Source organism: Octopus sinensis, linkage group LG22 (genome assembly GCF_006345805.1).
Source record: "Octopus sinensis linkage group LG22, ASM634580v1, whole genome shotgun sequence".
Taxonomy (NCBI): Eukaryota; Metazoa; Mollusca; class Cephalopoda; order Octopoda; family Octopodidae; genus Octopus; species Octopus sinensis.
This window is the reverse complement of record NC_043018.1, coordinates 22,792,947-22,820,863: the sequence shown is the minus strand read 5'-3', so window position 1 is coordinate 22,820,863 and position 27,917 is coordinate 22,792,947. Positions and strand designations below refer to the sequence as shown.

Below are 27,917 nucleotides of genomic sequence, written 5' to 3'. Positions count from 1 at the left end.
TGCAAACCGATGCACAGAAAAAACAGATATTTGAAGTACAGATCTTTTATAATACATAAATCCATACATACTCGTACAACAAAATTCTGACATAAAGAACATAAACATTCATTTCCATATACACACCCACATATATATATATCTATATATATATATATATAAATATATATCTTTAAAAGACTTTGGACCATACATCTTAATATACTTATATATATAAACATCTCTGTATATATATATATATATATAGATCTAAAACTTAGGTCTTCAAATATATAAATATATTATATATATATATATATATATTTAAAAGACTTTGGAACATACATCTTAATATACTTATATATATATATATATATAAACATCTCTGTATATATATAGATCTAAAACTTAGTTCTTGAAATATATAAATATATTATATATATATATATATTATATTATATTTAAAAAACATCAATTATGGATGTTGATGTTAAATCCATTGTACACGATGTATTTACTAACGAAATCTTTGCCCAAGAACTTTCCGACATTAGCAAAGAAATATGGACAAACCCTGAACTGGGATTCAAAGAATACAAAGCTCACGACATACTGACGAATTTTCTCGAAAACTACGGCCTAACAGTCGAAAGAAAGTACATCCTTCCGACTGCGTTTCGGGCGACATTCGAAACGGCTGGGTCAGAGAACGGCCCACACATTGCCATTATGTGCGAATACGATGCCCTGCCCGATATCGGCCACGCTTGTGGTCACAATTTAATAGCCGAAGTTGGGATTGCTGCAGGAGTGGCGCTGAAAACTGCTATGGATGATGAAGGAAACAAACTAACCGGAAAGGTGAGAGATTCTGAAATATTTTTCTTTATTATTTTTCTTTACATTGTTGTTGTTGTTGGTTTTGTAATGTACCCCTCAGCCACTGCCCTTGTGGCAAATATATAAAAAAAAAACAGTCAATACTCTTATTTGCCTTGCCTCCCACCGCCTCACCACGAGCTTTACTATGTGTCCATACAAAGGGACATGGTGAGGTGTTTACACAGCTATTTATTTTCCCCACTTCTGTGTGTGTGTGTGTATAATTTCGAGTTTTATCATCATCATCGTCATTTAACATCCATGCAGGCTTGGATTGGATAGTTTGACAGGATCTGGCAAAGCAGAGGGGTGCACAAGGCACCAGTTAACCGTTTCGGCATGGTTTCTACAGCTGGATGCTCTTCCTAATGCCAACCACTTTACAGAGTGTACTCGGTGCTTTGTATGTGGTACCAGCCCTGGTGCTTTTTATGTGGTACCAGCATTTGTAGGGTTACTAAGTAGCTTGGAAGACAAAGACATCTCAGCCGAGAGGGGGAGAGGAACTGGAAAAGTGTCTGTGTGTCAGACAAGAGGTTGATGTATGGTAGAGGGACAGGGATAGCTGTCTTCACGTCTGTTTTTTTCATGCCAGCATGGGTTTGGATGGCCAAATGCTCTGCAACACTTAAAAAGTCAAATCCCTATTTCTTGTCTCTGTTTGGTCAAGGTAACTATGACAGAGGAGGTGAATAGAAGAGAGTGAGAATGAAGACAATGAAGAGACAGAGAGAGAGAGAATATTAATGTGATGGAGTAAACAAAGTGATAGAAGTGAGAGGATGGTAGAGAAAGAAGTAATAGAAAAGAAACTGTGTTCGCTGCAGGGCTGTGGAGTCAGAAACAATTAAGGGGTAGCTGGAGTCAGAGTCAGTAAAACTATACTGACTCCTATTCACAAGATCTTTATTCTTTAATATAAACCCGTTATAACATATAGGCCTACTCAAAGTAAAAGGGTATGCATATGCTTTATGAGATATGTTGACCACAATCACTTAATTACATAAAGAGGAGTCAGAGTCGGAAGTGCCAATAGTAGAGGAGTCAGAGTCGAAGGTTTTTGTTTCGACTCCACAGCCCTGCTTGGCTCTGTTACTAAGGAGATTGAATAGAGAAATAAACAACATGAGTGGGCCTGATGGGATTGCAGCAGAGATGTGTATATCCATGCGAAGTGATGCGAGAGAAAGAATCAGAGAAGTGATGGATGGTCAGCAGAAACAAATGGTGATGGTAAGGGGGACTAAATACGGACAGATCTTCTGATGCTGTCCCTTGCTATACAGGGTTTGTGATGGAAGGGACTGGATGAGGACAGCTCGAATGCCATCTGTCATTATGCAGGAAGCAAAGTATCGGGAAAAGCAGCATGGGCAGTAGATGGAGACTTAGCAGAAATACAATGGGCAAAAGACCCAAAATAAATACTGGGGTATGACACAGCCCCGTGGATTGCCAGATCCTCTCAAATGATCCTGCCTGTGCCAGCATGGAAAATGGATGTTAATGATGGTGATAATCTCAACCTCCATCATTTACTGGCCCTTTTGCTATGCTTGTGGGTGGGTCTTTTCCTGCCCCATGTACGTCACCACCATTCATGGGTCTTTTCGATGGTCAGTCTCTTGAGGTCAGTCTTCATCCTGTGTTGTAGTATCCATGTGCCAACTACTAGGTCATCATGGAGTCAAGGGTCACAAAAGAACAGCTACGATGAAACGCCTGCCAGATTATGCATTATCTCATAGCTTTGAGATTTGATGATGAAGTTCTTTGTTTTTAGAATGACGTTTTAGGGTAGGTGTGAGAGACCAGGTCTGGCCAGTTTGAACATATACCTGGCAGAACAATCAGGCCAGTTTAAATGCTAAAGGGTTTAATAACAGCTGGAGTATGCCTAGGAGTCACTACTTAGTTGAGCCTGACTCCCTGAGAGTGTCAGGAACTAAACTAGCCGAAACACTTGTTTGCTCTTTAGCAAGTTTCCACTTACCACAGGTTCCATCTCATCATCATCATTGTTCAACTGTGGTCGAGACAATGGAATTTACCATGCTACGCCAGACTTCACGGTCCATCATAACATTACGGAGATCCTGTTGCTGGATGCCTGTATCCCTGGAGATTACATCAGGGTAGGAGAGTGTGCGCCCTCTGGTATCGCGAGCAGATGGCTTCCAGAGGAGAAGAGTAGAAATCGCCTCGTTTCCAGCTCTACAACAACGTCCAGCAAACCGGACTCTCCTACCTTTCGCGAGAGATGACACAGGTGGTAGTTTCCCCTATACTTGCATTTTGGTTGGATGGCGCCTCCACGAGAGATTTTGAGCTCTCATAAGGAGGCGAGTGTAGGTTCCATCCAACCGCCTCTCAAGCTTCTCTGATAACGTCCAGGTTTCCGAGCCATCTACTTCAATTGCTTGGTACTTCTTTATACAACTGACACATTCTCTCTTTGTCTGCATCATCTATCTGTCTCAGTGCAGTCATATCCTTTGTCCACTTCATCTGGTTCCTCTTTTACCCTCTTTCTCTCCCTCTCTCCCTCTCTCCCTCTGTGCTCATTTGTAATCCGTCATTCATGCACAGTAACCTCACTCATCCAGCAGAGCCGTGCTTCATTTCTCTTCAACTCTCCCATACTCTCCGCAAGCAAAGCCCATGTTTCACTACCGTGCAACATCACTACCATGCAACATCACTACCATGCAACATCACTACCGTGCAACATCACTACCGTGCAACATCACTACCGTGCAACATCACTACCGTGCAACATCACTGCCGTGCAACATCACTACCATGCAACATCACTACCATGCAACATCACTACCATGCAACATCACTACCATGCAACATCACTACCGTGCAACATCACTACTGTGCAACATCACTACCGTGCAACATCACTACCGTGCAACATCACTACCGTGCAACATCACTACCGTGCAACATCACTACCGTGCAACATCACTACCGTGCAACATCACTACCGTGCAACATCACTACCGTGCAACATTGCGTTTCATACACAAGCATCATACAATCTGCCCCCTTCATTCAGAATGTATAAAAGGATACAGCTCCTTTCCGAGTCATACTGACACATAATGGCCAGTTCCCTGGTTTCATGGCGTACATATTCCCCACCTGGGTGGGACATCACAGGATTACTCATTTTTGCCAGCAGAGTGGACTGGAGTAATGTGAAATGAAATGTTTTGCTCGAGAACACATGTCGCCTGGTCCAGGAATTGAAATCAAAATCTTACGATCATGAGTCTGACACCCTAACCACTAAGCCACATGCCTCCACACTCAGAAAGTGAATTTCTTTGTTGCCAGCAGAGGTAATAGCTTCTCTTTTACTCTTTACTCTTTCACTTGTTTCAGTCATTTGGCTGTGGCCATGCTGGAGCACCGCCTTTAATCGAGCAACTCGACCCCGGGACTCATTCTTTGTAAGCCCAGTACTTATTCTATCGGTCTCTTTTTGCCAAACCGCTAAGTGATGGGGACATAAACACACCAGCATCGGTTGTCAAGCAATGCTAGGGGGACAAACACAGACACACAAACACGCACACATACATATATATATATATATATATATATAAAGTTAATCCAAACAAGAAAACACAAAAAAACAGCAACGCGAGGACGTGGAACAAATAAAGTATTATTGGACGCTCAGGAAAGAAGGGAAGAAGGAGGGTTTAACGTTTCAAGCGGAGCTCTTCGTCGGAAACAAAGGAGAAGGAAAGATCCCGAGAAGGGAAGACAGAGGAAAAAAAATTGCTGGCGGTGCTCACGAGGTTATATATATATATATATATATATATATATATATATACACACACATATACATACATATATACGATGGGCTTCTTTCAGTTTCCGTCTACCAAATCCACTCACAAGGCTTTGGTTGGCCCGAGGCTATAGTAGAAGACACTTGCCCAAGGTGCCAAGGAACCCGGAACCATGTGGTTGGTAAACAAGCTACTTACCACACAGCCACTCCTGCTTCCTTAACTTTCACTTTTGTTTTTCCCAAGCTTTTACAACTTTCTGATTTTGTTACAAATACTCAATGGCTATTATATTCATTTAAATTTTGCAACACTTTGAGCAAGTCTCTCCTGGCCAAGCCACTACTTGTCCGCATTGAGAACTCACAGCTTTGGCACTACATGATGTGATTAGAATGTCACAGGGGAGAATCACAGGACAGATTTTTCAAGCCAAGCCATCCAACAGGAGACCTTGGCAGTTGACCAAGAATGAGATGGTTGGATATTGTCCTTGCTACTAAAGGCACAAGGCCTGAAATTTGGGGGAAGGGGACTAGTTGATTACATTGAGCCCAGTGTTTCACTGTTCCTTAATTTATCGATCCCAAAAGAGAGAAAGGCAAAGGTGATGTCAGCAGGATTTGAACTCAGAACATAGCAACAGGTGAAATATTGCTAAGCATTTCATCCAGTGTGCTAACGATTCTGCCACCTTGCCACCTTCCGATGGTTGGATAATATTAATAGTTTCCATTGGTCATGCTTGGTGATCCAACCAGAAAGTGTAATGAAGGTTGCTTCTGAGAGGACCCAATGGAAGAGGACCCAGTGGAAGAGGGGCTTCTGAGAGGACCCAATGGAAGAGATGCCTGAGGTCTCTGCCCCTACATCCTCCCAAGAATAGTGGGCAGAAAAGAGGGATGGATGTAATACAAGGCTACCATAGCCCTCTTAAGTAACATGTAGCTAATAATACAGAGCTACTGTGACCCTCTTAACTAGTCTGCAGTTAATAATAATAATAATAATAACAATACAGTGCTGCCATACTCCTCTGTTGAGTGAAGTCACATGGCTCATTGGTTTGAGTGTTGGGCTTACAATAGTGAGGTTGTGAGTTTGATTCCTGGACTGGACTGTGTGTGTTGTGTTCTTGAGCAAGACACTTTATTTCATGTTGCTCCAGTTCACTCAGCTGTAGAAATGTGTTGTGGCATCACTGGTGCCAAGTTATATTGACCTTTGCCTTTCCCTTGGATAACATCAGTGGCACAGAGACGGGAGGCTGGTATGCATGGGTGACTGCTGGTCTTTCACAAAACAACTTTGCCTGGACTTGCACCTTGGAGGGGAACTTTCTAGGTGCAATCCCATGGTCATTTGTGACTGAAGGGAGTCTTTTTAGCCATATTCCTCTGTTACCACACAATAACAGCAAAGTCCAGCCAACGGGCTTCTTCGTAGTTTCCATTTGCTCAGTTTCACTCAAAGTTTAGCTCAGCCTGAGACTGTGGGTGGTAAGAAGACATTTGCCCAATTTTGAGGCAACCTGAGGTTGTAGTGGGAAAACATTTACCTGAGTTTGAGTCGACCTAAGACCGTGGTTGTGAGACATTAGCCCAAGTTTGGATCGACTTGAAGTTGTGGTGAGAAAACTTATGCCCGAGTTTAGGCCAACCTGAGGCTGTGGTAGGAAGACATCTGCCCAAGTTGGGTCATTCTCAGGTCATTGTAGGAAAACATTTACCGAAATTCGAGTGGACCTGAGATTGTGATAATTATAGCTCAGTGGTATTGACCTGAAATTGAATCATTGTGAACTCCTTAATCACACATCTATGCCTGTACCAAAAGAGTATTAATCTCTCAGCATTTAAAGGGAGTGAGCTGATGTACAGCACATAGGTTTGACCATTATAAGCAAATCATTTGTGCAGATTGTTCAGCCAGAAGTAGCAGACCCTTGACCACCCATCGTTTAAAGACAGGAGACTCCATAATATATGTGTGTGTGTGTGTGTGTGTGGTACATAGAAACTGAAAGAAGACTGTCATCTGTGTGTGTGTGTGTGTGGTAGACAGAAACTGAAAGAAGACTCATCTATGTGTGTGTGTGTGTGGCATGTATCTTTGTATTTGTGTTTGTCCCCTCCCCTGACGACAACCAGTGTTGGTGTGTTTACATTCCCGTAACTTAGTGACTTGGCAAAAACAGGTCAATAGAATGAATACCAGGCTTTAAAAAAATTAGCACTGGAATCATTTCATCCAACTAAGATTCTTCAAGGTCATTCCCTAGCATGGCCACAGTCTAATGACTGTAAAAACAGAAAATAAAAATAAGATAAAACACTGCATTTACTAATTGCCAGACTCCAGAAATAGATGTAAAGGACTGTTCTTATTCTCTTTTCACTTATGTATAGAGGTTAGAATATGAACTTTCCGGATAGCTACCTCTCTCTTTAGAACAACTATAATATAATATAATATAATGAAATTCTTGTATACAGTGCTCAGGTGCACCACAACTTGTCAGAAAGTGTGTATAGAGTATATGCAGTAATGTACAAATGTCTGGAAAGTGAACAATGTATGAGTCAGATACATGCTTGTGTGTGTATGGAGGGGAGAAAATCAGGTGTAGTGTTGGCGAATCTCAGAAAGCATGGAAGTTTTGAAGGATGCAGTGCTCTGACAACTAACAACTGATGCCGGCAGTTTGTCCCATGCTTCAGCAACTCTCAGCGTAAAAAAATGTTTCCTAAAGTCATGGGAGCTGTGCTGTTTTCTGACGTTGTAAATATGTCCACGGGTGTTAGACGGGTGGAGTTTGAAAAGGTGCTCAGAGTTATTGTTTGTAAGATGGTTAATAATTTTATGGGTTACTGTTCTTCTGCTTAATTATATAAACAACATCTACATATCGACACATATTAGGACAGATGACAGATTGACCAGTGCGGTGACACGTAGAAGCACCCAGCACACTCTATAAAGCAGTTGGCATTAGGAAGGGCATCCAGCTGTAGAAATCTTGCCAGATCAGATTGGAGCCTGGTACAGATACCCAGCTTGCCAGCTCTGGTCACTCCATCCAACCCATACCAGCATGGAAAACAGACGTTAAATGATGATGATGATGAGCGTAGTGTAGGTTTAATGACTATCTTGCTAAAACATGGTCCCTCAGAAATTCTGGGTTGGTGTCTGGTGTGCTGGACAACCACTGGGAGTGAGGCACCCCTTAGCTTTTGTTAAAGCATGTCTCTAGAACCCGCTTAAAACCCAGGTTATGTCAGCTCTGATAATTGGCAGCGACTTGGTCAGCAAATCCTCTACGATGGTCAGCAATTGACAGCAAGATGAGCTGCTATGGCTCACACTTCACCAAAGTGTGTATGCATGTAACCGGGGACCACATGTGAATTTCAGTTTCCACTGAAACTCCGACCATGAACTCTACACTTCAACAGCAAAGGATGACTACGGCTACAGTGTCCACACTATCTGATGTACTTGCTCTCCCAGGGGTCATTTGACAAATTTGCAAGCTGGATTTTTTGTTGAATGTGGTCAGTATTCATGAGGGACATGGGGAACTCATTGGTTGGATGGTTGGAGCTGGCCCAATCCACACCAGGTGAAGTATAAAGTAAGTATTTTATATACAATAGACACATGGTGTTGATGTAAGTGGTATTATTATACACCCTGAAGATGAGGTTAACAATGTGCAAACTTATAATCTTATTTACAGCAACTTATTTCAGACATTTCATCTGTGAATATATTTTGTGCAGTTCTATATTTAAGAGATGAGGAATTATGTACATTATTTACATTTGACATATTTGTCCTCATCTTGATTGTTGTTATTAGGTGCCTTGGGGAAATTTTGAACCTGGGTTCTCATTCCTAAGGTATTTTTCGATGTTATTGTTGTTGTTGTTGTTATTATTATTATTATTATTATTATTATTATTATTATCATTATTCAGGTCACTGATTGGAATTGAAATTGGAATCTTGCGGATAGTAGTCCGCACTCTTAATCCCAAGATTCTGAGTTCAATTCCAAGCAGTGACCTGAATAATAATAATAATAATAATAGTAATAGTAATAATAATAATAACATAGAAAAATACCTTAGGAATGAGAACCCAGGTTCGAAATTTCCCCAAGACACCTGATGAGGGCTGGAAGGGATATCAGCCGAAATGTGTGAACAACAAAGAAGATGTGGACAAATATCCGTCAAATGTAAATAATGTATATATTTTGTGTTTCTGTATTTTAGCTGACGGTACTTGGCACACCGGCTGAGGAAGGCCTTGGTGGTAAAGTGAAGTTAATTGATGCTGGAGCTTTAGAAACTGTTGATGTTGCTATGATGGCCCACCCTTCAAACAAGTCAATTTGGCGACCCAAATATTTATGTCTTCAAGGGTAAATAAAGCAAATTTTATGTTTTTCTATTGTCACTGATTTTAGGTTTTGTGTGTATGGGTTTATGGATTTATGGTTTTGCTACTTGGCAGACTCGTTAGCACGCTGGACGAAATGCTTAGCGATATTTCACCCATCGCTATGTTCCGAGTTCAAATTCTGCCGAGGTCAACTTTGACTTTCATCTTTCCGGGGTCAATAAAATAAGTACCAGTTGTAACACTGGGGTCAATGTAATTGACTCATCCCCTCCCCCAAAATTGCTGCCCTTGTGGCAAAAATTTGAAACCCTTATTATTATTGCTATGTTCTGTGTTCAAATTCCACTGAGGTTGACTTTGCCTTTCATCCTTTTGGGGTTGATAAATTAAGTACCAGTGAAACACTGGGAGCGATGTATTCGACTATCCCCCTCCCCACAAAATTTCAGGCCTTGTGTCTTCAGTAGAAAGGATTATTATTAATATTATTATTATTTCCTTGTCTTTGCACAGCTTCTAATGCTGGAGATGTACTACGGTGCCAGCTGTTCACTACCAGTGAACTAAGGTAACCCCTTATTTTCTGAGAACCATCTGGAATATTTGAGCAGTTCCAAGCAGTGCTGTTTCCTGCAAGTGCTCCACCCTTATTGCAGCCCCTATTTGTTCCATATTCTTCTCAAGATTTTTACTGTTCCTAGGGCTCCGACAATTATTGGTATTACTACCACCTTTTTCGGTGACTCCCAACTGCTTAACCTCCCAAGCTAACCTGTCATATCTATCGACTTTTCTCTCTCCCTCATCGCATACCTTGTCAGCTGGGCATGCTATATCTATGATCCATCATCGTTTGCTTTCTTTCTCAATTAACACTATGTCTAGTTTCCTTTTCTATTTGTATTACTACCACCTTTTTCAGCGACTCCCAACTGCTTAACCTCCCAAGCTAACCTGTCATATCTATCGACTTTTCTCTCTCCCTCATTGCATACCTTGTTGTCAGCTGGGCATGCTGTATCTATGATCCATCATCGTTTGCTTTCTTTCTCAATTAACACTATGTCTAGTTTCCTTTTCTCTATTTGCTTTATCAAACAGACAAAATTGAACTCAACAATATTTGAACTCAGAGTGTAAAAATGGCTAAAATTCTGCTGAGCGTTTTACCCAGTGTGCTAACAATTCTGCCAGCTCGACCCCTTTCTTAAATGAATTGGTACCTACTTTATTGAAAGGATGACATGCAAAGTTAGCTCCTATGGGGTTTGAACTCAGAACGTAAAGAGCCAGACGAAATTCCACAGAGCATCTTGCCCCATGTGCTCATGCTTCTGCCAGATCACTGCCTTTCTTAAACGAACTGGTATTTAATTTATCAAAAGGACAAAAGACAGAGGTAACCTTGGTGGAATTTGAACTCAGAATAAAATGTTTCACAGTGTTTAGTTATGTTTCTTTCATGTTCTGAGTTCAAATCCTGTCAGCAGTTGACTTGGCCTTTCATTCCTCCAGGGTCGAATATGTAAGTAACAGTCGAGTACTGAGAACTGCAATTGATTAAATTGACAATTCTCTTCAAAATTTAGAAATAAAATCCTCACCGTCATCATCATCATCATCACCATCATTGCCATTGTCATCATTGTTGGCGTCATTGTCATCATCATCATCGTCATCATCCTTATCCTCACCAAGATCATTACCATCCCCATCATCACCATCCTCCTGCTCTTCCTTCTTCTCCTCCTCATCATCTCTTTCAGCATCATCACCATCGTCATCATCATCACCATCGTCATCATCATCACCATCGTTGTCATCATCATGGTGGTGGTGGTAATAGTCATAGCAGTAGCAGTAGTGAGGATTTTTTTTCCAGGGTACAAGTTTGGCAAGAATGCTGGTGTTGATTCAGTTTTTGTCCGATGCTCTGCCGACTCTGTTATTCAGACTGTCCATGTACTAACCTCCCAACTCTTCTCCATTTGCTAGGTTGAATATCCAGTTCACGGGCAAAGCATCCCATGCCTCTAGCGCCCCCTGGAATGGCATCAATGCTTTGGATGCTGCCGTTCTTTGCTACCAAAACATTTCTTGTTTACGACAGCAGATGAAGCCAACATGGAGAGTCCACGGTGAGGATAACATTTCTATACCTTTGTACGGCCCTATATATATATATACACACATGTACATACATACTCATATACATATATACACATATGCATACATATATATATGTATGTGTGTCATCATCATCATCATCTTCGTTTAACGTCCGTTTTCCATGCTAGTGTAGTGGGTGCTTTTTACGTGCCACTGGCACAGGTGCCAGGGCAGACTGGCTACAGCCACGATCGGTTGGTGCTTTTTATGTGTCATCGGCATGGCGTGTGTGTGTATGTATATATATATATATGTACACACCTGCCTTGACTGGCTCCTGTGCTGGTGGCACGTAAAGAGCATCCCCTACACTCTCAGAGTGGTTGGTGTTAGGAAGGGCATCCAGCTGTAGAAGCACTGCCAGATCAGATTGGGTTCTGGTGCAGCCTCCTGGCTTCCCAGACACCAGTCGAATTGTCCAACCCATGCCAGCATGGGAAACAGACGTTAAGCAATGATGATGATAATAATGATACACACACACACGTCACACATTCATATATAATGTAGGTAGGTAGGATATACTAATTTTTTTTACTTGTTTCAGTCATTTGACTGGCCATGCTGGAGCTCCGTCTTTAGTCAAATAAATCGAACCCAGGTCTTATTCATTGTAAGCCTGGTACTTATTCTATTGGTCTCCTTTGCTGAACTGCTAATGTACAGGGATACTAACACACCAACATCAGTTGTCAAGCAATGATGGGGGGAACAAACACAGACACACAAATACATACATATGTACATCATCATCATCATTATCATTTAACGTCCGTTGTCCTTGCTGGGATGGGTTGGACGGTTTGACCAGGGCTGGTAAGCTGGAAGCCTGCACCAGACCCCAGTCTGATTTGGCATGATTTTCCTAATGCTCTTCCTAATGCCAACCACTCTGAGAGTACAATGGGTGCTTTTATGTGCCACCGACACGGGGGTGCCATTTGCATGACACCAGTACCAGCCACGACTGAGTTTGCTCGGCTTGATGGATCTTCTTCTCAAAGACGACATAATGCCAAAGGACTCAGTCATTGCCTCCATGAGGCCCAGTGCTTGAAAGGAGCTTCTATAAAACTAGTCTTTAACCCTTTCGTTACTGTATTTATTTTGAGATGCTCTGTATTTCTTTCAATTACTTTAAATATAACAAAGAATTTAGTAAAATAACTCAATTATCATTAAGCTAGTGTTAGGAACATAAATTGTGACTAAGGTTTGGTGGAAGATTTTAATTCAAAACTTATGAAAACAAGACATTTGTACTCAGACCCTGAGCTGGTTTCACCCGGGTTGGTAACAAAAGGGTTAAATATCAAATGGCAATGGGAGAGGGTCCACCAGAATAAAATAGTAATCAGAGGGGTCCTTAGGTAAAAAGAATGGTTGAGAACCTCTGCTTTCAACCAATGGTTCTCGATCAGGGTCCATATAAGGTTTTTTTGTTAAAATTCATCTCCAGTAAATTGATTGTACTCCTATAATACACAAAATATTCCAACGATTTTTGTTTATACAATTCCTAATAATATTTGAGGATAAAAATATAATAGGATTTTTAAAAACTTTGAATAGGTATGTGGGCCCACCTAAGTATCACAGAAATCAAAGGGGTCCATTGCTGAAGATGGACCACTAAGTTATGGAGATGTAAACAAACCAACACTGGTGGAAAAAATAAATACACATGCGCACACTCACATATACACACACAAAGGGATTCCACACAGTTTCCATCTACCAAAACTACTCCCGATGCATTGGTCGGCCCAAAGCCCTTGTAGAATAAATACACATGCGCACACTCACATATACACACACAAAGGGATTCCACACAGTTTCCATCTACCAAAACCACTCCCGATGCATTGGTCGGCCCAAAGCCCTTGTAGAATAAATACACATGCGCTCACTCACATATACACACACAAAGGGATTCCACACAGTTTCCATCTACCAAAACCACTCCCGATGCATTGGTCGGCCCAAAGCCCTTGTAGAATAAATACACATGCGCACACTCACATATACACACACAAAGGGATTCCACACAGTTTCCATCTACCAAAACTACTCCCGATGCATTGGTCGGCCCAAAGCCCTTGTAGAATAAATACACATGCGCACACTCACATATACGCACACAAAGGGATTCCACACAGTTTCCATCTACCAAAACTACTCCCGATGCATTGGTCGGCCCAAAGCCCTTGTAGAATAAATACACATGCGCACACTCACATATACACACACAAAGGGATTCCACACAGTTTCCATCTACCAAAACCACTCCCGATGCATTGGTCAGCCCAGAGCCCTTGTAGAAGGCTCTTGCCCAAAGTGCTGTGCATTGGGACTGAACCTACAACCATATGGTTGCTGAGCAGTTCTCTTAACCACACTGTAAAAATTTTCAATGTCCTTTTTTTTTTTTTTTTTTTTTTTTTTTTTGTATTTTTGTCTTTTCCAGGGATTATTAAGAATGGTGGAATTGCTCCAAATATTATTCCAGAATTTTCAGAAATGGAATATTTCATTCGTGCACCGATCAAAGGGGAACTCGATTCGATTGTGGACAAAGTTATCTGCTGCGCAAAAGGAGCTGCCACTGCAACAGGCTGCACTGTGAGTTGGCACCAAAAAAACCCCTTAAAATTGTTCATTATTTTGTCATGTTATAGTATTGTTGACATCATCATCATCATCATCATCATCATTGCCGTTATTATTGTTGTCACATATTGTCACCATCAGTTTCATTGTCGTTAGCGTCTTGTTATCTCATCATCTTTGTTGCCTTATCATCCTCATGACTACCATCATCATCATCATCATCACCATCATCATCATCATCCTCATCATCATCATCATTATCATCATCATCACCATCATCATCACCATCATCATCACCATCATCATCACCATCATCATCATCATCATCATCCTCATCATCATCATCATCACCATCATCATCATCATCCTCATCATCATCATCATTATCATCATCATCACCATCATCATCACCATCATCATCATCATCATCATCCTCATCATCATCATCATCACCATCATCATCATCACCATCATCATCATCATTATCATCATCATCACCATCATCATCACCATCATCATCATCATCATTATTATCATCATTATCATCATCATCATTATCATCATCATTATCATCATCATCATCATCATCATCACCATCATCATCATAATCATCGTCACCATTGTCATCGTCTTCATCATTGTCATTATCATCGTTGTCGCCACCGCCACCATTGTCATTATCATCATGATTGTTATTGTGATCATCATCATCATCATGTTGTTATCATTGCCTTCATCATCATCATTGTTGTCAATATCATCATCGGTGTTGTTATCATTGTCGTATGCGTCGTCAGCTCTCAGGTTGAACTCTACCTGTTCACCATTTCCTGGTTCTTGTGTACCGTTCCACATGTAGGTTTCTCCTTTTTTTAGTACCATGTCAATTCTTAGTCATGTTATTGCTCACTTTATGGTCCCAGTGGGCAAAATTGGCAAAGGCATTGCCCAGGAGCTTGGCAAAGGAGATGCATTGGAAGTCACCCTGACTCCTGTGGCTCACACTTGCAGGTAACCATCTCCACCCTGATAGTAGTGAACAGGGATGTGGTCCAAGGGCCGAGAGCACTGGATGTCCTCCACCGTCACAGGCTCGACCGTAAACTTCTCCCAGAGAGCAGCTGATGCGTTGACAGTTTGCTCTTCTCAAACTGACAAGCCTGGGTCAGCAGCTGACCACAACAAGTTGCTGCTGGAGAAGATGCTACAGCATGCAGCATCCCAGATGAGTGGGCGTACCGCCACGAAATGGGGAAATTCTCATGCTGTCAGGCCTTTTACTGTCCCCTTGGTCTAGCCTTACTGGCTCAAGCTGAGGAGGGAAGCTTGCAACGTCCAGTCCATGCTTTATGATTCTGTTAAGAGTGGCAAGGCATGGAAGGTGACCGGCACTATAGCAGCATGACAATGGATGGAGGCTGAAAGAATTTACAGAATGTGGTCGTTGCCAGCGCCACCCCGACTGGCCTCCGTGCCGGTGGCATGTAAAAAGCACCATCCGATTGTGGCCGTTGCCAGCCTCGTCTGGCCCCCATGCCAGTGGCACGTAAAAAGCACCATCCAATCGTGGCTGTTTGCCAGCCTCATCTGGCACCTGTGCAGGTGGCACGTAAAAAGCACCCACTACACTCACGGAGTGATTGGCATTAGGAAGGGCATCCAGCTGTAGAAACACTGCCAGATCAGACTGGGCCTGGCGCAGCCTACTAGCTTCCCAGACCCCAGTTGAACCATCCAACCCATGCTAGCATGGAAAACGGACGTTAAACGATGATGATGATGATCATCATCATCATCATCATCATCATGAAGTGTATTTTATTGTACTTTTATTTTATTTTTATTTTATATGATTTTATTTCGTTGTACCATTTGTATTTCTAGCTGAACTACAAACTAATACAACCTGGTTATTGGTCTTTAATATCCAACAATACCCTTGCTGAACTCTTTGAGAAGAACTCCAGAACACTGAACCTCGAAGAGGATTCCGGTCTGGTGAGATATGGTGGTTCCACAGATATGGGCAATATCTCACACATTGTACCCAGCATACACCCGAAATTTGACATTGGAGCTCGTTGTCATCAACACACCAGAGATTTTGCTACTGCTGCAGGTACGTTCTATCTCTCCTGGCCCCTCTTTCTACCTCTCTCTCATTCTCTTCCTCTCTCTCCTTCTCTTCCTCTCACTCCTTCTCTTCCTCTCTCTCCTTCTCTTCTTCTCTCTCCTTCTCTTCCTCTCTCTCCTTCTCTCTCCTTCTCTTCCTCTCTCTCCTTCTCTCTCTTCCTCTCTCTCTCACTCTCTCCCCTTCTCTTCCTCTCTCTCTCTCACTCTCTCCTTCTCTTCCCCTCTCTCCTCTTCCCCTCTCTCCTTCTCTTCCCCTCCCTCCTTCTCTTCTTCTCTCTCCTTCTTTTCCTCTCTCTCCTCTTCCTCTGTTTCCTCTTCCTCTCTCTCCTATTCCTCTGTCTCCTCTTCCTCTGTTTCCTCTTCCTCTCTCTCCTATTCCGCTGTCTCCTCTTCCTCTGTTTCCTCTTCCTCTCTCTCCTCTTCCTCTCTGTCCTCTTCCTCTCTGTCCTCTTCCTCTGTCTCCTCTTCATCTCTCCTTTTCTTCCTCTCTCCTTCTCTTTCTCTCTCTCTCTCACTCTCTCTTTCTCTCACTCTTTCTTTTCTCTCTCTCTGTTAATCTTAATGTATGGATATGTTGTTTAGCTTCAGCCTGGTGATGGTTGAACCAACCCATTTTCCCTTCCTATGTATGTGTTCTCCAGTTGTGAATTCCATTTCTTAGTCTCCCATGCTGACTTGCATCTCCTCGGTGATGTTATTTACAATTGTGTGTCCTCAAACTCCTAAGAGAGAGGAACCATGCCACATCTTTGTTTGTAATTAACTCACCCCAGTGCTAAGCCAATCCATCTTCTCTTGCTGTTTCTTATAATCACCTTGTCAAATATCTAACCCATGCTGGCATGAAAAAGGGACATTAAATGATGACAGCAACGATGATAATGGAGAAGGAAAATAACATTATGCAATATGATTTTTGTCCCTGGGTAGCAACTGTTATTTTCTATTTGCTTAACCCAAGAAAATATGAAAAATGCTTAATATTTTCTTCAAACTTTGCTTTTGTTACATTCAGACCCAAAAGAATCCCTTTCAACACATGGCTGTAATGCTCCTCCACTACACTTGCTCATGATCAGAGATCACGAACATATTGTCAGCCACTAAGAGAAATTACTCAAGTGGTAAAGGTCAGGCAACTGACAAGCAAATCTGTGGTATTGAGCAGAATATTTGCTATAACGTTATTTCTGCTTCAGCAACTCGGAGCTGAATCTGTCTGAAATGTAATGGAAAATAGGTCAGTTTCACAACATTGATGTCCAGGTCACAAAAGCAAAGTTCGAAGGGAATAGTATTGATTTCTTTTGGTTTCTAGATAGAAGCAAACAGGAGACAACCCTTACTGGCCAAAGACAACAAGCGAATCAAACAAAGTTTGAAGGGGATAGTAGTCATTTGCTTTGATTTTTAGATAGAAGCAAATAGGAGATAATCCCTACTGACCAAAGACAAAAAAAAAATATTATTACACAATTAGTCATTCTTTTGTCCCTCTTGAATCTCTCTGACACCCTTTTGTATTCATTAGGGAGTAGATTGTATTCCTCCAAGACCCTACTCTTGAACATACTTGGCGATGAGCTGGCAAAAATATTAGCAAGGCGGGCGAAATGCTTAGCGATACTTCGTCTGTCTTTACATTCTGAGTCCAAATTCCACCGAGGTTGACTTTGCTTTTCATCCTTTCAGGGTCGATAAATTAAGTACCTATTTCTTTACTACCCACAAGGGGCTAAGCACAGAGTGGACAAACAAGGACAGACAAACGGATTAAGTCGATTATATCGACCCAGTGCATAACTGGTACTTAATTTATCGACCCCAAAAGGATGAAAGGCAAAGTTGACCTCGGTGGAATTTGAGCTTAGAACGTAATGGTAGACGAAATACGGCTACGCATTTCGCCCGGCATGCTAACGTTTCTGCCAGCTTGCCACCTTAAACGATAAATTAAGTACCAGTTGTTTACTGGGGTCTATCTAATCGACTGACCACCTCCCCAAAAGTTTTGCGCCTTGTGCCTACAGTGGAAAAGTATAGCCTCCATACTAATGTCAAACAAGTTATCAGGTGTTGAAGCCTCAAACTACAGCAGGGTTACTCTTTACTCTTTTACTTGTTTCAGTCATTTGACTGCGGCCATGCTGGAGCACCACCTTTAGTCGAGCAAATCGACCCCAGGACTTATTCTTTGTAAGCCCAGTACTTATTCTATCGGTCTCTTTTTGCCGAACCGCTAAGTGACGAGGACGTAAACACACCAGCATCGGTTGTCAAGCAATGCTAGGGGGACAAATACAGACACACAACCCCCCTCCCACACACACACACATATATATATATACATATATATGACAGGCTTCTTTCAGTTTCCGTCTACCAAATCCACTCACAAGGCATTGGTCGGCCCGGGGCTATAGCAGAAGACACTTGCCCAAGATGCCACGCAGTGGGACTGAACCCGGAACCATGTGGTTGGTTAGCAAGCTACTTACCACACAGCCACTCCTGCTTGTCTTTCATAATAAAAGTTGTCTTATTGTTAGTCATCCATTTCAGGATACTTCAATTCCAAATCACTCATCTGGATAACTTGACACTTACCTGAGTGTATTAATGTTTTTTAGCCAGGAATCTTGTAGTCTGTCTGACCCAGGTAACTTCTAGTTCCATAACCCTTTTTGTTCTCTATGAGTTCTAGAGCAATTGCTATGTCAGTTTTACTCTTTTTATTTCATTACCTGCTTCTTCTATCTTGTGAACTCATGTTTCCTACTGGTTACTGTATCGAACTCATGATCAACATGACTGTGGTTTCGAATCCTGCTCTAGGTAGGTGGTGTGTTGCCTTCTTCAGCAAAACACTTCATTTCATGTTTCTCTCCAGTCGTTTCGACATCTGACGAGTGGCACGCCGTGCACCCGTACGCACAGGTGTCAGTTTGATGGAAGAGGTGAGATAACGTGCAGTACAACCATTCAGTTACCATAAACAGATCATCTGTGCATGTTGGTTGTTCACCAAGAAGTTGCAGAACAACTCTCATCTGCCATTTACAACAAGACAATCTACTCTTTCTTCCAACCAACCCCCCTCTCTCTCTCTTTCGGAGAGGCACTGAGCAGCTATACGCACACATACACACACGGCAGTAACTTCCGCCTGCCAAATTCAATCACAAAGCTTCGGTCGACTCGGGGCTATAGGGGAAGACACCTACCCAAAGTGCCATGCAGTGGGACTGAACCCGAAACCATGTAGCTAGGAAGCAAGCTCCCTAACCACACAGCCATGCCATCTTTCTTGCTCCATTTATCACTCAAATCTTTCTGCTTTTCATTACATCTGGTACTTCACTTTTACATCTGGTACTTCACTTTTACATCTGGTACATCACTTTTACATCTGGTACATCACTTTTACATCTGGTACATCACTTTTACATCTGGTACTTCACTTTTACATCTGGTACTTCACTTTTACATCTGGTACATCACTTTTACATCTGGTACATCACTTTTACATCTGGTACATCACTTTTACATCTGGTACTTCACTTTTACATCTGTCTGCTTCCTCCAGTTTTTTTTCAAAAAAAATCTCTTTCTGATTATTTTACAATGCCCTGTTTTCGTGGAACCGGTCCATTTTATTCCTAAAATCATTTCATCCTATCTACCTTTTGCTGTTTCTCATTGCGTTCCTTTCATTAATCACAACATTCGTTTCTCTTGTTTCCTCCTTCTTCGCTTTGTATTCTCCTTTGTCTTTTACTTGTTTCGGTCAAATGATTGCTGCCATGCTGGGGCACCACCTCGAAGGGTTTTAGTCGAACAGATTGCCCCCCGCCGGACTTTTTTTTTAAAGCATTGTACTTATTTTATCCGTCTTTTTTGCCAAACCACTAAGCTACACGGATGTAAACACACCAACACTAGTTATCAAGCCATGATGAGGAGACAAACACAGACACAAAGACACACATACTTACATATATACATACGTATACACAACAGGCTTCTTTCAGTTCCTGTCTATGAAATCCACTCTACTGTAGCCCAAGGCTATAGTAGAAGACATCTGCCCAAAGTGCCATGCAGTGGGACTGAACCCAGAACCATGTGGTTGGGAAGAAAGCTTCTTACCACATGGTCACACCTCTTTCTTTCCTTCATGCTTTTTCTTTAACCCTTTAGCATTCAGATTATTCTGTCAAATCTATCATCATCATCATTGTTTAATGTCTGCTTTCCATGCTGACATGGGTTGGACGGTTTGACTGAGGACTGGTGAGCCATGGAGGCTGCACCAGACTCAATCTGGTCTGGCAGAGTTTCTACAGCTGGATACCCTTGCTTATTTATTCATATTATTTGGAATTAACTACACATTATCTCGTAGCTTTGAGATTTTAATGAGGTTGCTGTTAATTTTTTAGAGCGACATTGTAGGGTTGGTGTGAAAAACCAGATCTAGCTAGTTTGAACATAAAACAGGTAAAATATTTTGGCCAGATATGGCTAGTTTAAATGCAGAAGGGTTTTAACAAGCTGTAGTTGACACTCTATTTCAAGCTTTTGATGCTGTGTGGTTAGGGAGCTTGCTTCCTAGCTACATGGTTTCGGGTTCAGTCCCACTGTGTGGCACTTTGGGTAGGTGTCTTCCCCTATAGCCCCGAGTCGACCGAAGCTTTGTGATTGAATTCGGCAGGTGGAAGTTACTGCCGTGTGTGTATATGTGCATGTAGGTGCTTGTGCCTCTCCGAAAGAGAGAGAGGGGGATGCTATTTCCCAAGACTTTTGTCAGCCGTTCTCCAGCTATTTATTTAAGGCTGTATATGGCTATGGTGGAATTTACCTCACCAGTCTGGAACCCTCGTCTTGCTCAGGACACTGTTCAGAGACATATGCAACCAAGTGAATACCCTCCATTGGGCATCTACCATGCTCTGAACACCTTGCTTCCCTGAACATAGATACATTGAAGCTCCGACGTCTGGCAACTGATTTGGTAAACACCCACAAAATTATCAACCATCGCGCCAACAACCACCTTGAACACCTTTTTGTGCTCCATGTGTCTAACACATGTGGGCATGGCTGCAATGTCAGAAAACAGCACAGCTTCTGTGACTTTCAGAAACATTTTTTCATACTCAGAGTTGCTGAAGCATGGAACAAACTACCTGCATCACTTGTTAGTTGCTGAGACATTGCATCCTTTAAAACCGCCATGCTTCCTGAAATTTGCCAACACTACATCTTATACGCCCCCTCCATATGCATGTATACATACATGGCTCATATATTGTTCACTTCCCTGACTTTTGTACATAATTCTATGTACTGTACACGCACCTTTGATGAGTTGTAGTGCACCTGAGCACTATGCACAATAATTTCATTATCGTTATCAAGGTGACGAGCTGGCAGAATCGTTAGCACACCGGGCAAAATGCTTAGCAGAATTTCGTCTACTGTTGCATTCTGAGTTCAAATTCCACTGAGGTCGACATTGCCTTTCATCCTCTTGGGGGTCAATTAACCCTTTAGTATTTAAACCGGCCATATCCGGCCAAAATAGTTAATCTGTTTTATGTTCAAACTGACCAGATCCAGGCCCTCACACCTACCCTACAATGTTATTCTACATTAAGTAATTACACCATCAAGATCTTGAAGATATGAGATAATGCATGATTAATTCAAATCAATGGGAATCAATAAACATTATGTTTGATAGAATAATCTGAACACTAAAGGGTTAAATAAGTACCAGTTACACACTGGGGTCGATGTAATTGACTTAATCTCTTCCCCAAAATTTGAGGCCTTGTGCTTCCAGTAGACAGGATTATTATAGTTATTATTATCTTTCTTTTCAACCAAGGTAGTTGTCTCTTCAACATTTATCTCCCTTGTCATGAACTTCTTTTGCCTTGACTCTTGCTGTAAACCTTGTACAGATTATTCACCACCAGGATTGAAGTTCTGGATCATGTGACTTAAAACGTTGTCAGCTTTTTATTCTCTCAATCTTTCTGTCAACTTTTGGTTATCATTTTGCTGAAGTTGGCAGAACGGTTAGCAAATCGGACAAAATGCCTTTGAGTTCAAATACAGCCAAAGTTGACTTTATCTTTTGTCCTTTCAGGGTCAGTAACATTAAGTACCAGTTAATGTTAAGCAGTATGCTTAACCCTTTAGTGTTCAGATTATTCTATCAAACATAATGCTTATTGATTCCCATTGATTTGAATTAATCATGCATTATCTCATATCTTCAAGATCTTGATGGTGTAATTACCTAATGTAGAATAACATTGTAGGGTAGGTGTGAAAGCCTGGATCTGGTCAGTTTGAACATAAAACAGATTAAATATTTTGGCCGGATATGGCCGGTTTAAATACTAAAGGGTTAATGTAATCAACTAACCCCTGGCGTTGTGCCTATAATAGAAGGGATTATTTTTTAGGGGGTATTAATTGAGAAAATCATTAGAGCATGGGGAAAATTGCTTTGTAGTATTAGTTGTGGTTCTTTACATACTCAACGTATTCTTTTACTTGTTTCGGTCATTTGACTGTGGCCATGCTGGAGCACCGCCTTTTGTCGAACTAATCAACCCCAGGACTTATTCTATGTAAGCCTAGTACTACAGAAACTTGATTGTGGTGTGTCTATGCACTGTGTATAACTTCAAGAAACTGAAAGACCAATTACTGGTTTTATAGTGAGAGTGCTGATCACGAACTAATGAAAAATAGGAAAGCATTATATCAACCGTTGTGTCTGGAGAGAGTCATTCTCTTTTGGTGCCTTATAATTTAACACACTCACTGGTAAAATTTCCACTTATTTCTTCTTTTTAGTTTTCTAAAATTTTTGTTGTGTCTTGAAAAAGTTGCAAGACGTGACACAACGAAAATTTTAGAAAAATAAAAAGAAGAAATAAGTGGAAATTTTACCGGTGAGTGTGTTAAATTATAAGGCACGAAAAGAGAATGATTCTCCACAGACACAACAGAATATGTTTCAACACGCAAACTCACATAAAGAATCTTGCAAACCAAATCCCAAAATGAAATTACATCAAGTAATAATGAAGATCTTGAATGCCTGATGATAGAATGAATTCAACCCTAAAGAAGGGAACACATACCACTGGATGGTTTGTTAGTCATGAAACAAGCTAAAATATATCATAAAGAATTGAACATTGAAGGAGAGTATCAATATTCAGGGGCTGAATTACAGCAACATTCATCCTAAACCAGGACTGCCATGTTATGTTGGCAAATAATCTTTACTACAAAGTACTGTTGCTGAATATCTCTCGTTGTGAGATTTACAAACAGTAATTTTCTAATTATTATTGTTGTTGTTATTATTATTGTTATTATTATTATTGTTATTATTATTATTGTTATTATTATTATTATTATTATTATTTCTACAGGAAGCCCTGATGCTCAAGAAATCACACTGAAAATTGCCGAATGTATTGCACTCACGGCCGTTGATATTCTGCAGAATCCGTCCCTGGTGCAACAAATGAAGTCTCAGCTGCAAGAAGATTTAGTTCAAGAACACTCAACGAAATAAAGTTCTTCATTCCCCATTCCCTTCTCCTTAAAGGAAAAAAAAATTATAATGAACATCGCAACTCCTTATGATTCCGTATCTCACCTAACTTTCCTTCTCAGATTCTAGAATTCTTTCTTTTGTTTTTCTTTTCTTTTTCTTTTTCTAAATTCCAAGAAATAGCACATTCTCATCTTTAAGCATGTGTGTGTGTGTGTGTGTAGAAGTATATGAGTGTGTACATACATATTTGTATATATATTTATGTGTGAATAAATATATATATATATATATATATATATAGGTATATATACATACAATGTATGTATATATATATATATGTATAGATGTATATACGTGTGTGTATATGTATGTATACGTATTTATGTAGGTGTATGCATGAATATGCATGTGTATATATATGTGTGTGTGTGTATGTATATTTCACACACGCACACATTTGTGTTTGAAGGTTTTTCATACCCTCTCAGGGGATAATGTAGGTCACACATTATATTGAAGATTATGTATAATTGAAAGATATATATGCTTAGTTACAGTGTAGCGTATGTATGGATATGTATCTATGTATGCATTTATGTATGTGTGTGTGTGTATATATATATATAGATATGTATTGTAAAGTTAGAACAGTATAGGTCTGTCTTTGGACAACAGGCCATTGGGCCAAACTTTATTCCAAGATCCTCACATAAGCAACCAGGACTACGACACTAACGCTTGGCGAGGATGTTAGTCCATTAGAGAGTTAACTCACAAGCTATTGCTGGTACTCATCAGTTCTATCAACTGAATGTATGTTGTATCATCTGTTGGTATTTCATTAGACTTGAAATAGTGACTGAAAAAGTGAGTTTTCATAATCACACATTGTGTCACAAGTAGGTCAAATGCACATTATATTATATTTATATGTATCTACAATTTGTGTGAGAAAGTTCAATAGAAATATTAATGACAATGCTGGGGAATGTTATATGCATTTGTGTTTGTGTGTGCATATGTATGATAAATATGCATGCATGCATACATACATATATATGTGTGTATATATATTTTTATATATATATATATATATATATACATATATATGCATATACATATACATATATATATATGCATATACATATATATATATGTATATACACATATATATACATATATGTATATACACATATATATATACATATATATACATACATACACAAAAACATATATATATATACGTATATACACACACCAAGACATCTGAAATGTAAACAGACCCCATCGTTTTCGAGAGCTTTATTTCTCCCTTCTTTTTGGGATATTTGTTGGTCAAAGAAGAGGTTTCCTTCCAACCGCTCTGCCACAATAGCCAAATCAATGGAGATAACATCACAGAAGTATTCTGACTCATTTAAAGTTATCCTGCAACATCAGCTGCCTTACAACAGGGATTATTTAAAAAAAAATCTGCTAAGATGTCTGTCAGAGGGCCCAAGTCGGCCTTCCCTTTGCTGGTGAACTGTACAATCACTCTGTTGACTGTGGTGGCAAGAGAAGAATCCCAATGCTTTGGTTAAGTCTGTCTTCAGACTGACCCACAAACTACCCTCTTTGAAAATCATTTGTCTCTTTTGGTCTGATATTTGCAGCATGGCCAGTTCCTATAAGCGATCAATATACTGTATTCTGAAATGAAAAATGATAATATGTTAACGAGTTTGAAGCACCAAGTAGAGTCAGCGCCAATGAAATGATATGGGGAGGGTGGGTGTCTATTTACTTTTGAGATGCCAGGGGTGTGTGTGTTTGTGTGTATTGTGACTGTGTTAGTGATTGTGTTTCTGTATAAGCCTCTGTGTATGGAACGGCATGGTATGAATGAACCAGGGAATCGCTTCTTATATGGATCAAGGGCCATCATCATCATCATCGTGTAACGTCCGTTCTCCATGCTAGCATGGGTTGGACGGTTCGACCGGGGATCTGGGAAGCCAGAAGGCTGCACCAGGCTCCAGTCTTATCCGGCAATGTTTCTACAGCTGGATGCCCTTCCTGATGCCATATTTACGCAAATGACCTCAACTCACTCTCTCTCACTTTCTCTCTCTCTCCAAATGCATGAAATCTTAATTCAAAGACATGTGAATGTCATGACTATAAGAGTTGGGGGGATGGGGAGTGGGTGGGGTGGGGCGTATCTATCTGCATCCAAGGAATGGTCTGCTCGTATGAATAGAGGTGTCTGTTGGTAGTATATTGAGAGAGTTTGAGAATGAAATGGTGACGGTGTCTCTAGTGTGTAGGAGATACAACTTGGCAGAACAACAGAAAATGTCACTTCCATTTTCCATTGAAGATATTGTCGTAGTGTTTTTAATTAATTAATTGCATTTTTAATAAATAGAAACTGATTGATATTTTGTGTGTCTGTGTGTATATTATGTATCTGTATATATACATCCAAACATAACATATATACATGTACATGCATATGCCTATGTATATGAGTGTGTATGTACATATACATGTGAGTGTGTGTGTGTGTATAATATATATATATATATATCAAATGTGAGGATAAAATTCTTTTCGAAAAAAAAAAAAAATATTTTCTCGAAAAGAACTTTATCAATGGCCAGCATATTAAAAAATACCTTTAACGGTTAAATTTATAAACAATTCATAAATGAGGGCAAAGGAAAAAAATTCTAATGCCAAATATGCCGAAAAATTGGACATATTGTCCATTAACCATATAATTTTAAATTATATGGTTAATGGACAATATGTCCAATATTTCGGCAAATTTGGCATTAGAATTTTTTTCTTTTGCCCTCATTTATGAATTATATATATATATATATATATGCATGCATGTGTGTCTTAAATATATTTATGTAATTTATCTGAATTGATTTTTAAAATATCTGATCTGGAATTAAAGACAAAAAAAAAAAAAATGAACATAAAAATGTTCAACTGCACCAAAGAATTTATAAAAAACACACACACACACACACACAAAAAGCCCCAAAAAATAACTAAGTAAAAACTAAGATATATATATATATATATATATATAAAACACTACACTGAATGAAACCCTTTCTTTGAAACTCACTCCACCTAACTACACCCTTTACCTCAAATTTCATTTACTTTGATTTAAAACAAAAAAAAAAAAATAAAAACAAAAAAAAAATCATCTCGTTAAAGTGGCCTTCAGCTGGAATACCAGAGTTTTATCTTAACACAAATTGGGATTTTAGCAAAATCTTTTTTTTTTTTCCTAATTTTTTTTTTCTTCCCCCACCTGACTCTTACCTCTCCTCACTTTTCGCTTTTAACAACAACAAAAAAGATATGTAAAAAAAAAAACAAACAAACAAAAACAAAACAAAAAAGTAAATATAAACTTTTAATGTAAAATACACGAAAAAAAAAGAAATATTCGCAAAACATTGTAGCAGTGATTGAAGTGAATAATTTAAATCTTTAAAAATGAAATGAAAAATAAAAAAAAAAATAAAGCATAAGAAAATAATTTTTACAAAGTATAGTTTTTATTATTGTTTATATTTATTATTATTGTTGTTATTGTTAAGTCGGTGAGTTGGCAGAAACGTTAGCACGCTGGGCGAAATGCGTAGCCGTATTTCGTCTGCCGCTACGTTCTGAGTTCAAATTCCGCCGAGGTCGACTTTGCCTTTCATCCTTTTGGGGTCGATTAAGTAAGTACCAGTTACACACTGGGGTCGATATAATCAACTTAATCCGTTTGTCTGTCCTTGTTTGTCCCCTCTGTGTTTAGCCCCTTGTGGGTAGTAAAGAAATAAGAAATAGGTATTTCACTTCTCACTCCGTTCTGAGTTCAAATTCAGCTGAGGCCGATTTTGCCTTTCACCCTTCTGGCGGTTGATAAAATAAGTACCAGTTGCACTCTGGGGTCAATCTAATCAACTCATCCCCACCTCCCCCAGAATTACTGCCCCTGTGGCAAAATTTCAAACCATTATTGTTGTTGTTATTGTTAAGGTGGCGAGATGGCAGAATCGTTAGCAAGCTGGATGAATTAATTGCTTAGCGGTATTTCACCCATCCTTATGTTCTGAGTTCAAATTCCACCGAGGTCGATTTTGCCTTTCGTCCTTTCGGGGTCGATAAAACAAGTACCAGTGAAATACTAGGGTCAATATAATCGACTGGTCCCCTCCCACCAAATTTGAGGCCTTGTGCCTCAAGGAGAAAGGATTATTATTATTATTATTAAGAAGGTAGCAAGCTGGCAGAATCATTAACATGTTCGATGAAATGCTTTG

At 40.1% G+C, this 27,917-nt stretch overlaps 1 protein-coding gene across 1 annotated transcript; it reads left to right on the top strand.

The window, feature by feature from the left end:
- The first annotated feature begins 362 nt into the window (after positions 1-362).
- LOC115223126 (peptidase M20 domain-containing protein 2) lies at positions 363-23,681 on the top strand. The gene is made up of 6 exons (XM_029793538.2): positions 363-840; positions 8,960-9,108; positions 11,085-11,227; positions 13,726-13,880; positions 15,753-15,987; positions 23,465-23,681. Exons 1-6 carry the CDS (start codon positions 457-459, stop codon positions 23,608-23,610), a joined length of 1,212 nt encoding a protein of 403 aa, XP_029649398.1. The 5' UTR covers positions 363-456; the 3' UTR covers positions 23,611-23,681.
- Positions 23,682-27,917: the final 4,236 nt, after the last annotated feature.

Excerpts from the sequence above, each read along its gene's own strand:
- LOC115223126 (XM_029793538.2), top strand. The coding sequence starts at position 457 with ATGGATGTTGATGTTAAATCCATTGTACACGATGTATTTACTAACGAA. Across the intron at positions 841-8,959 it reads GAAACAAACTAACCGGAAAG|CTGACGGTACTTGGCACACC; the intron begins GTGAGAGATTCT and ends TCTGTATTTTAG. Across the intron at positions 15,988-23,464 it reads AGATTTTGCTACTGCTGCAG|GAAGCCCTGATGCTCAAGAA; the intron begins GTACGTTCTATC and ends TTATTTCTACAG.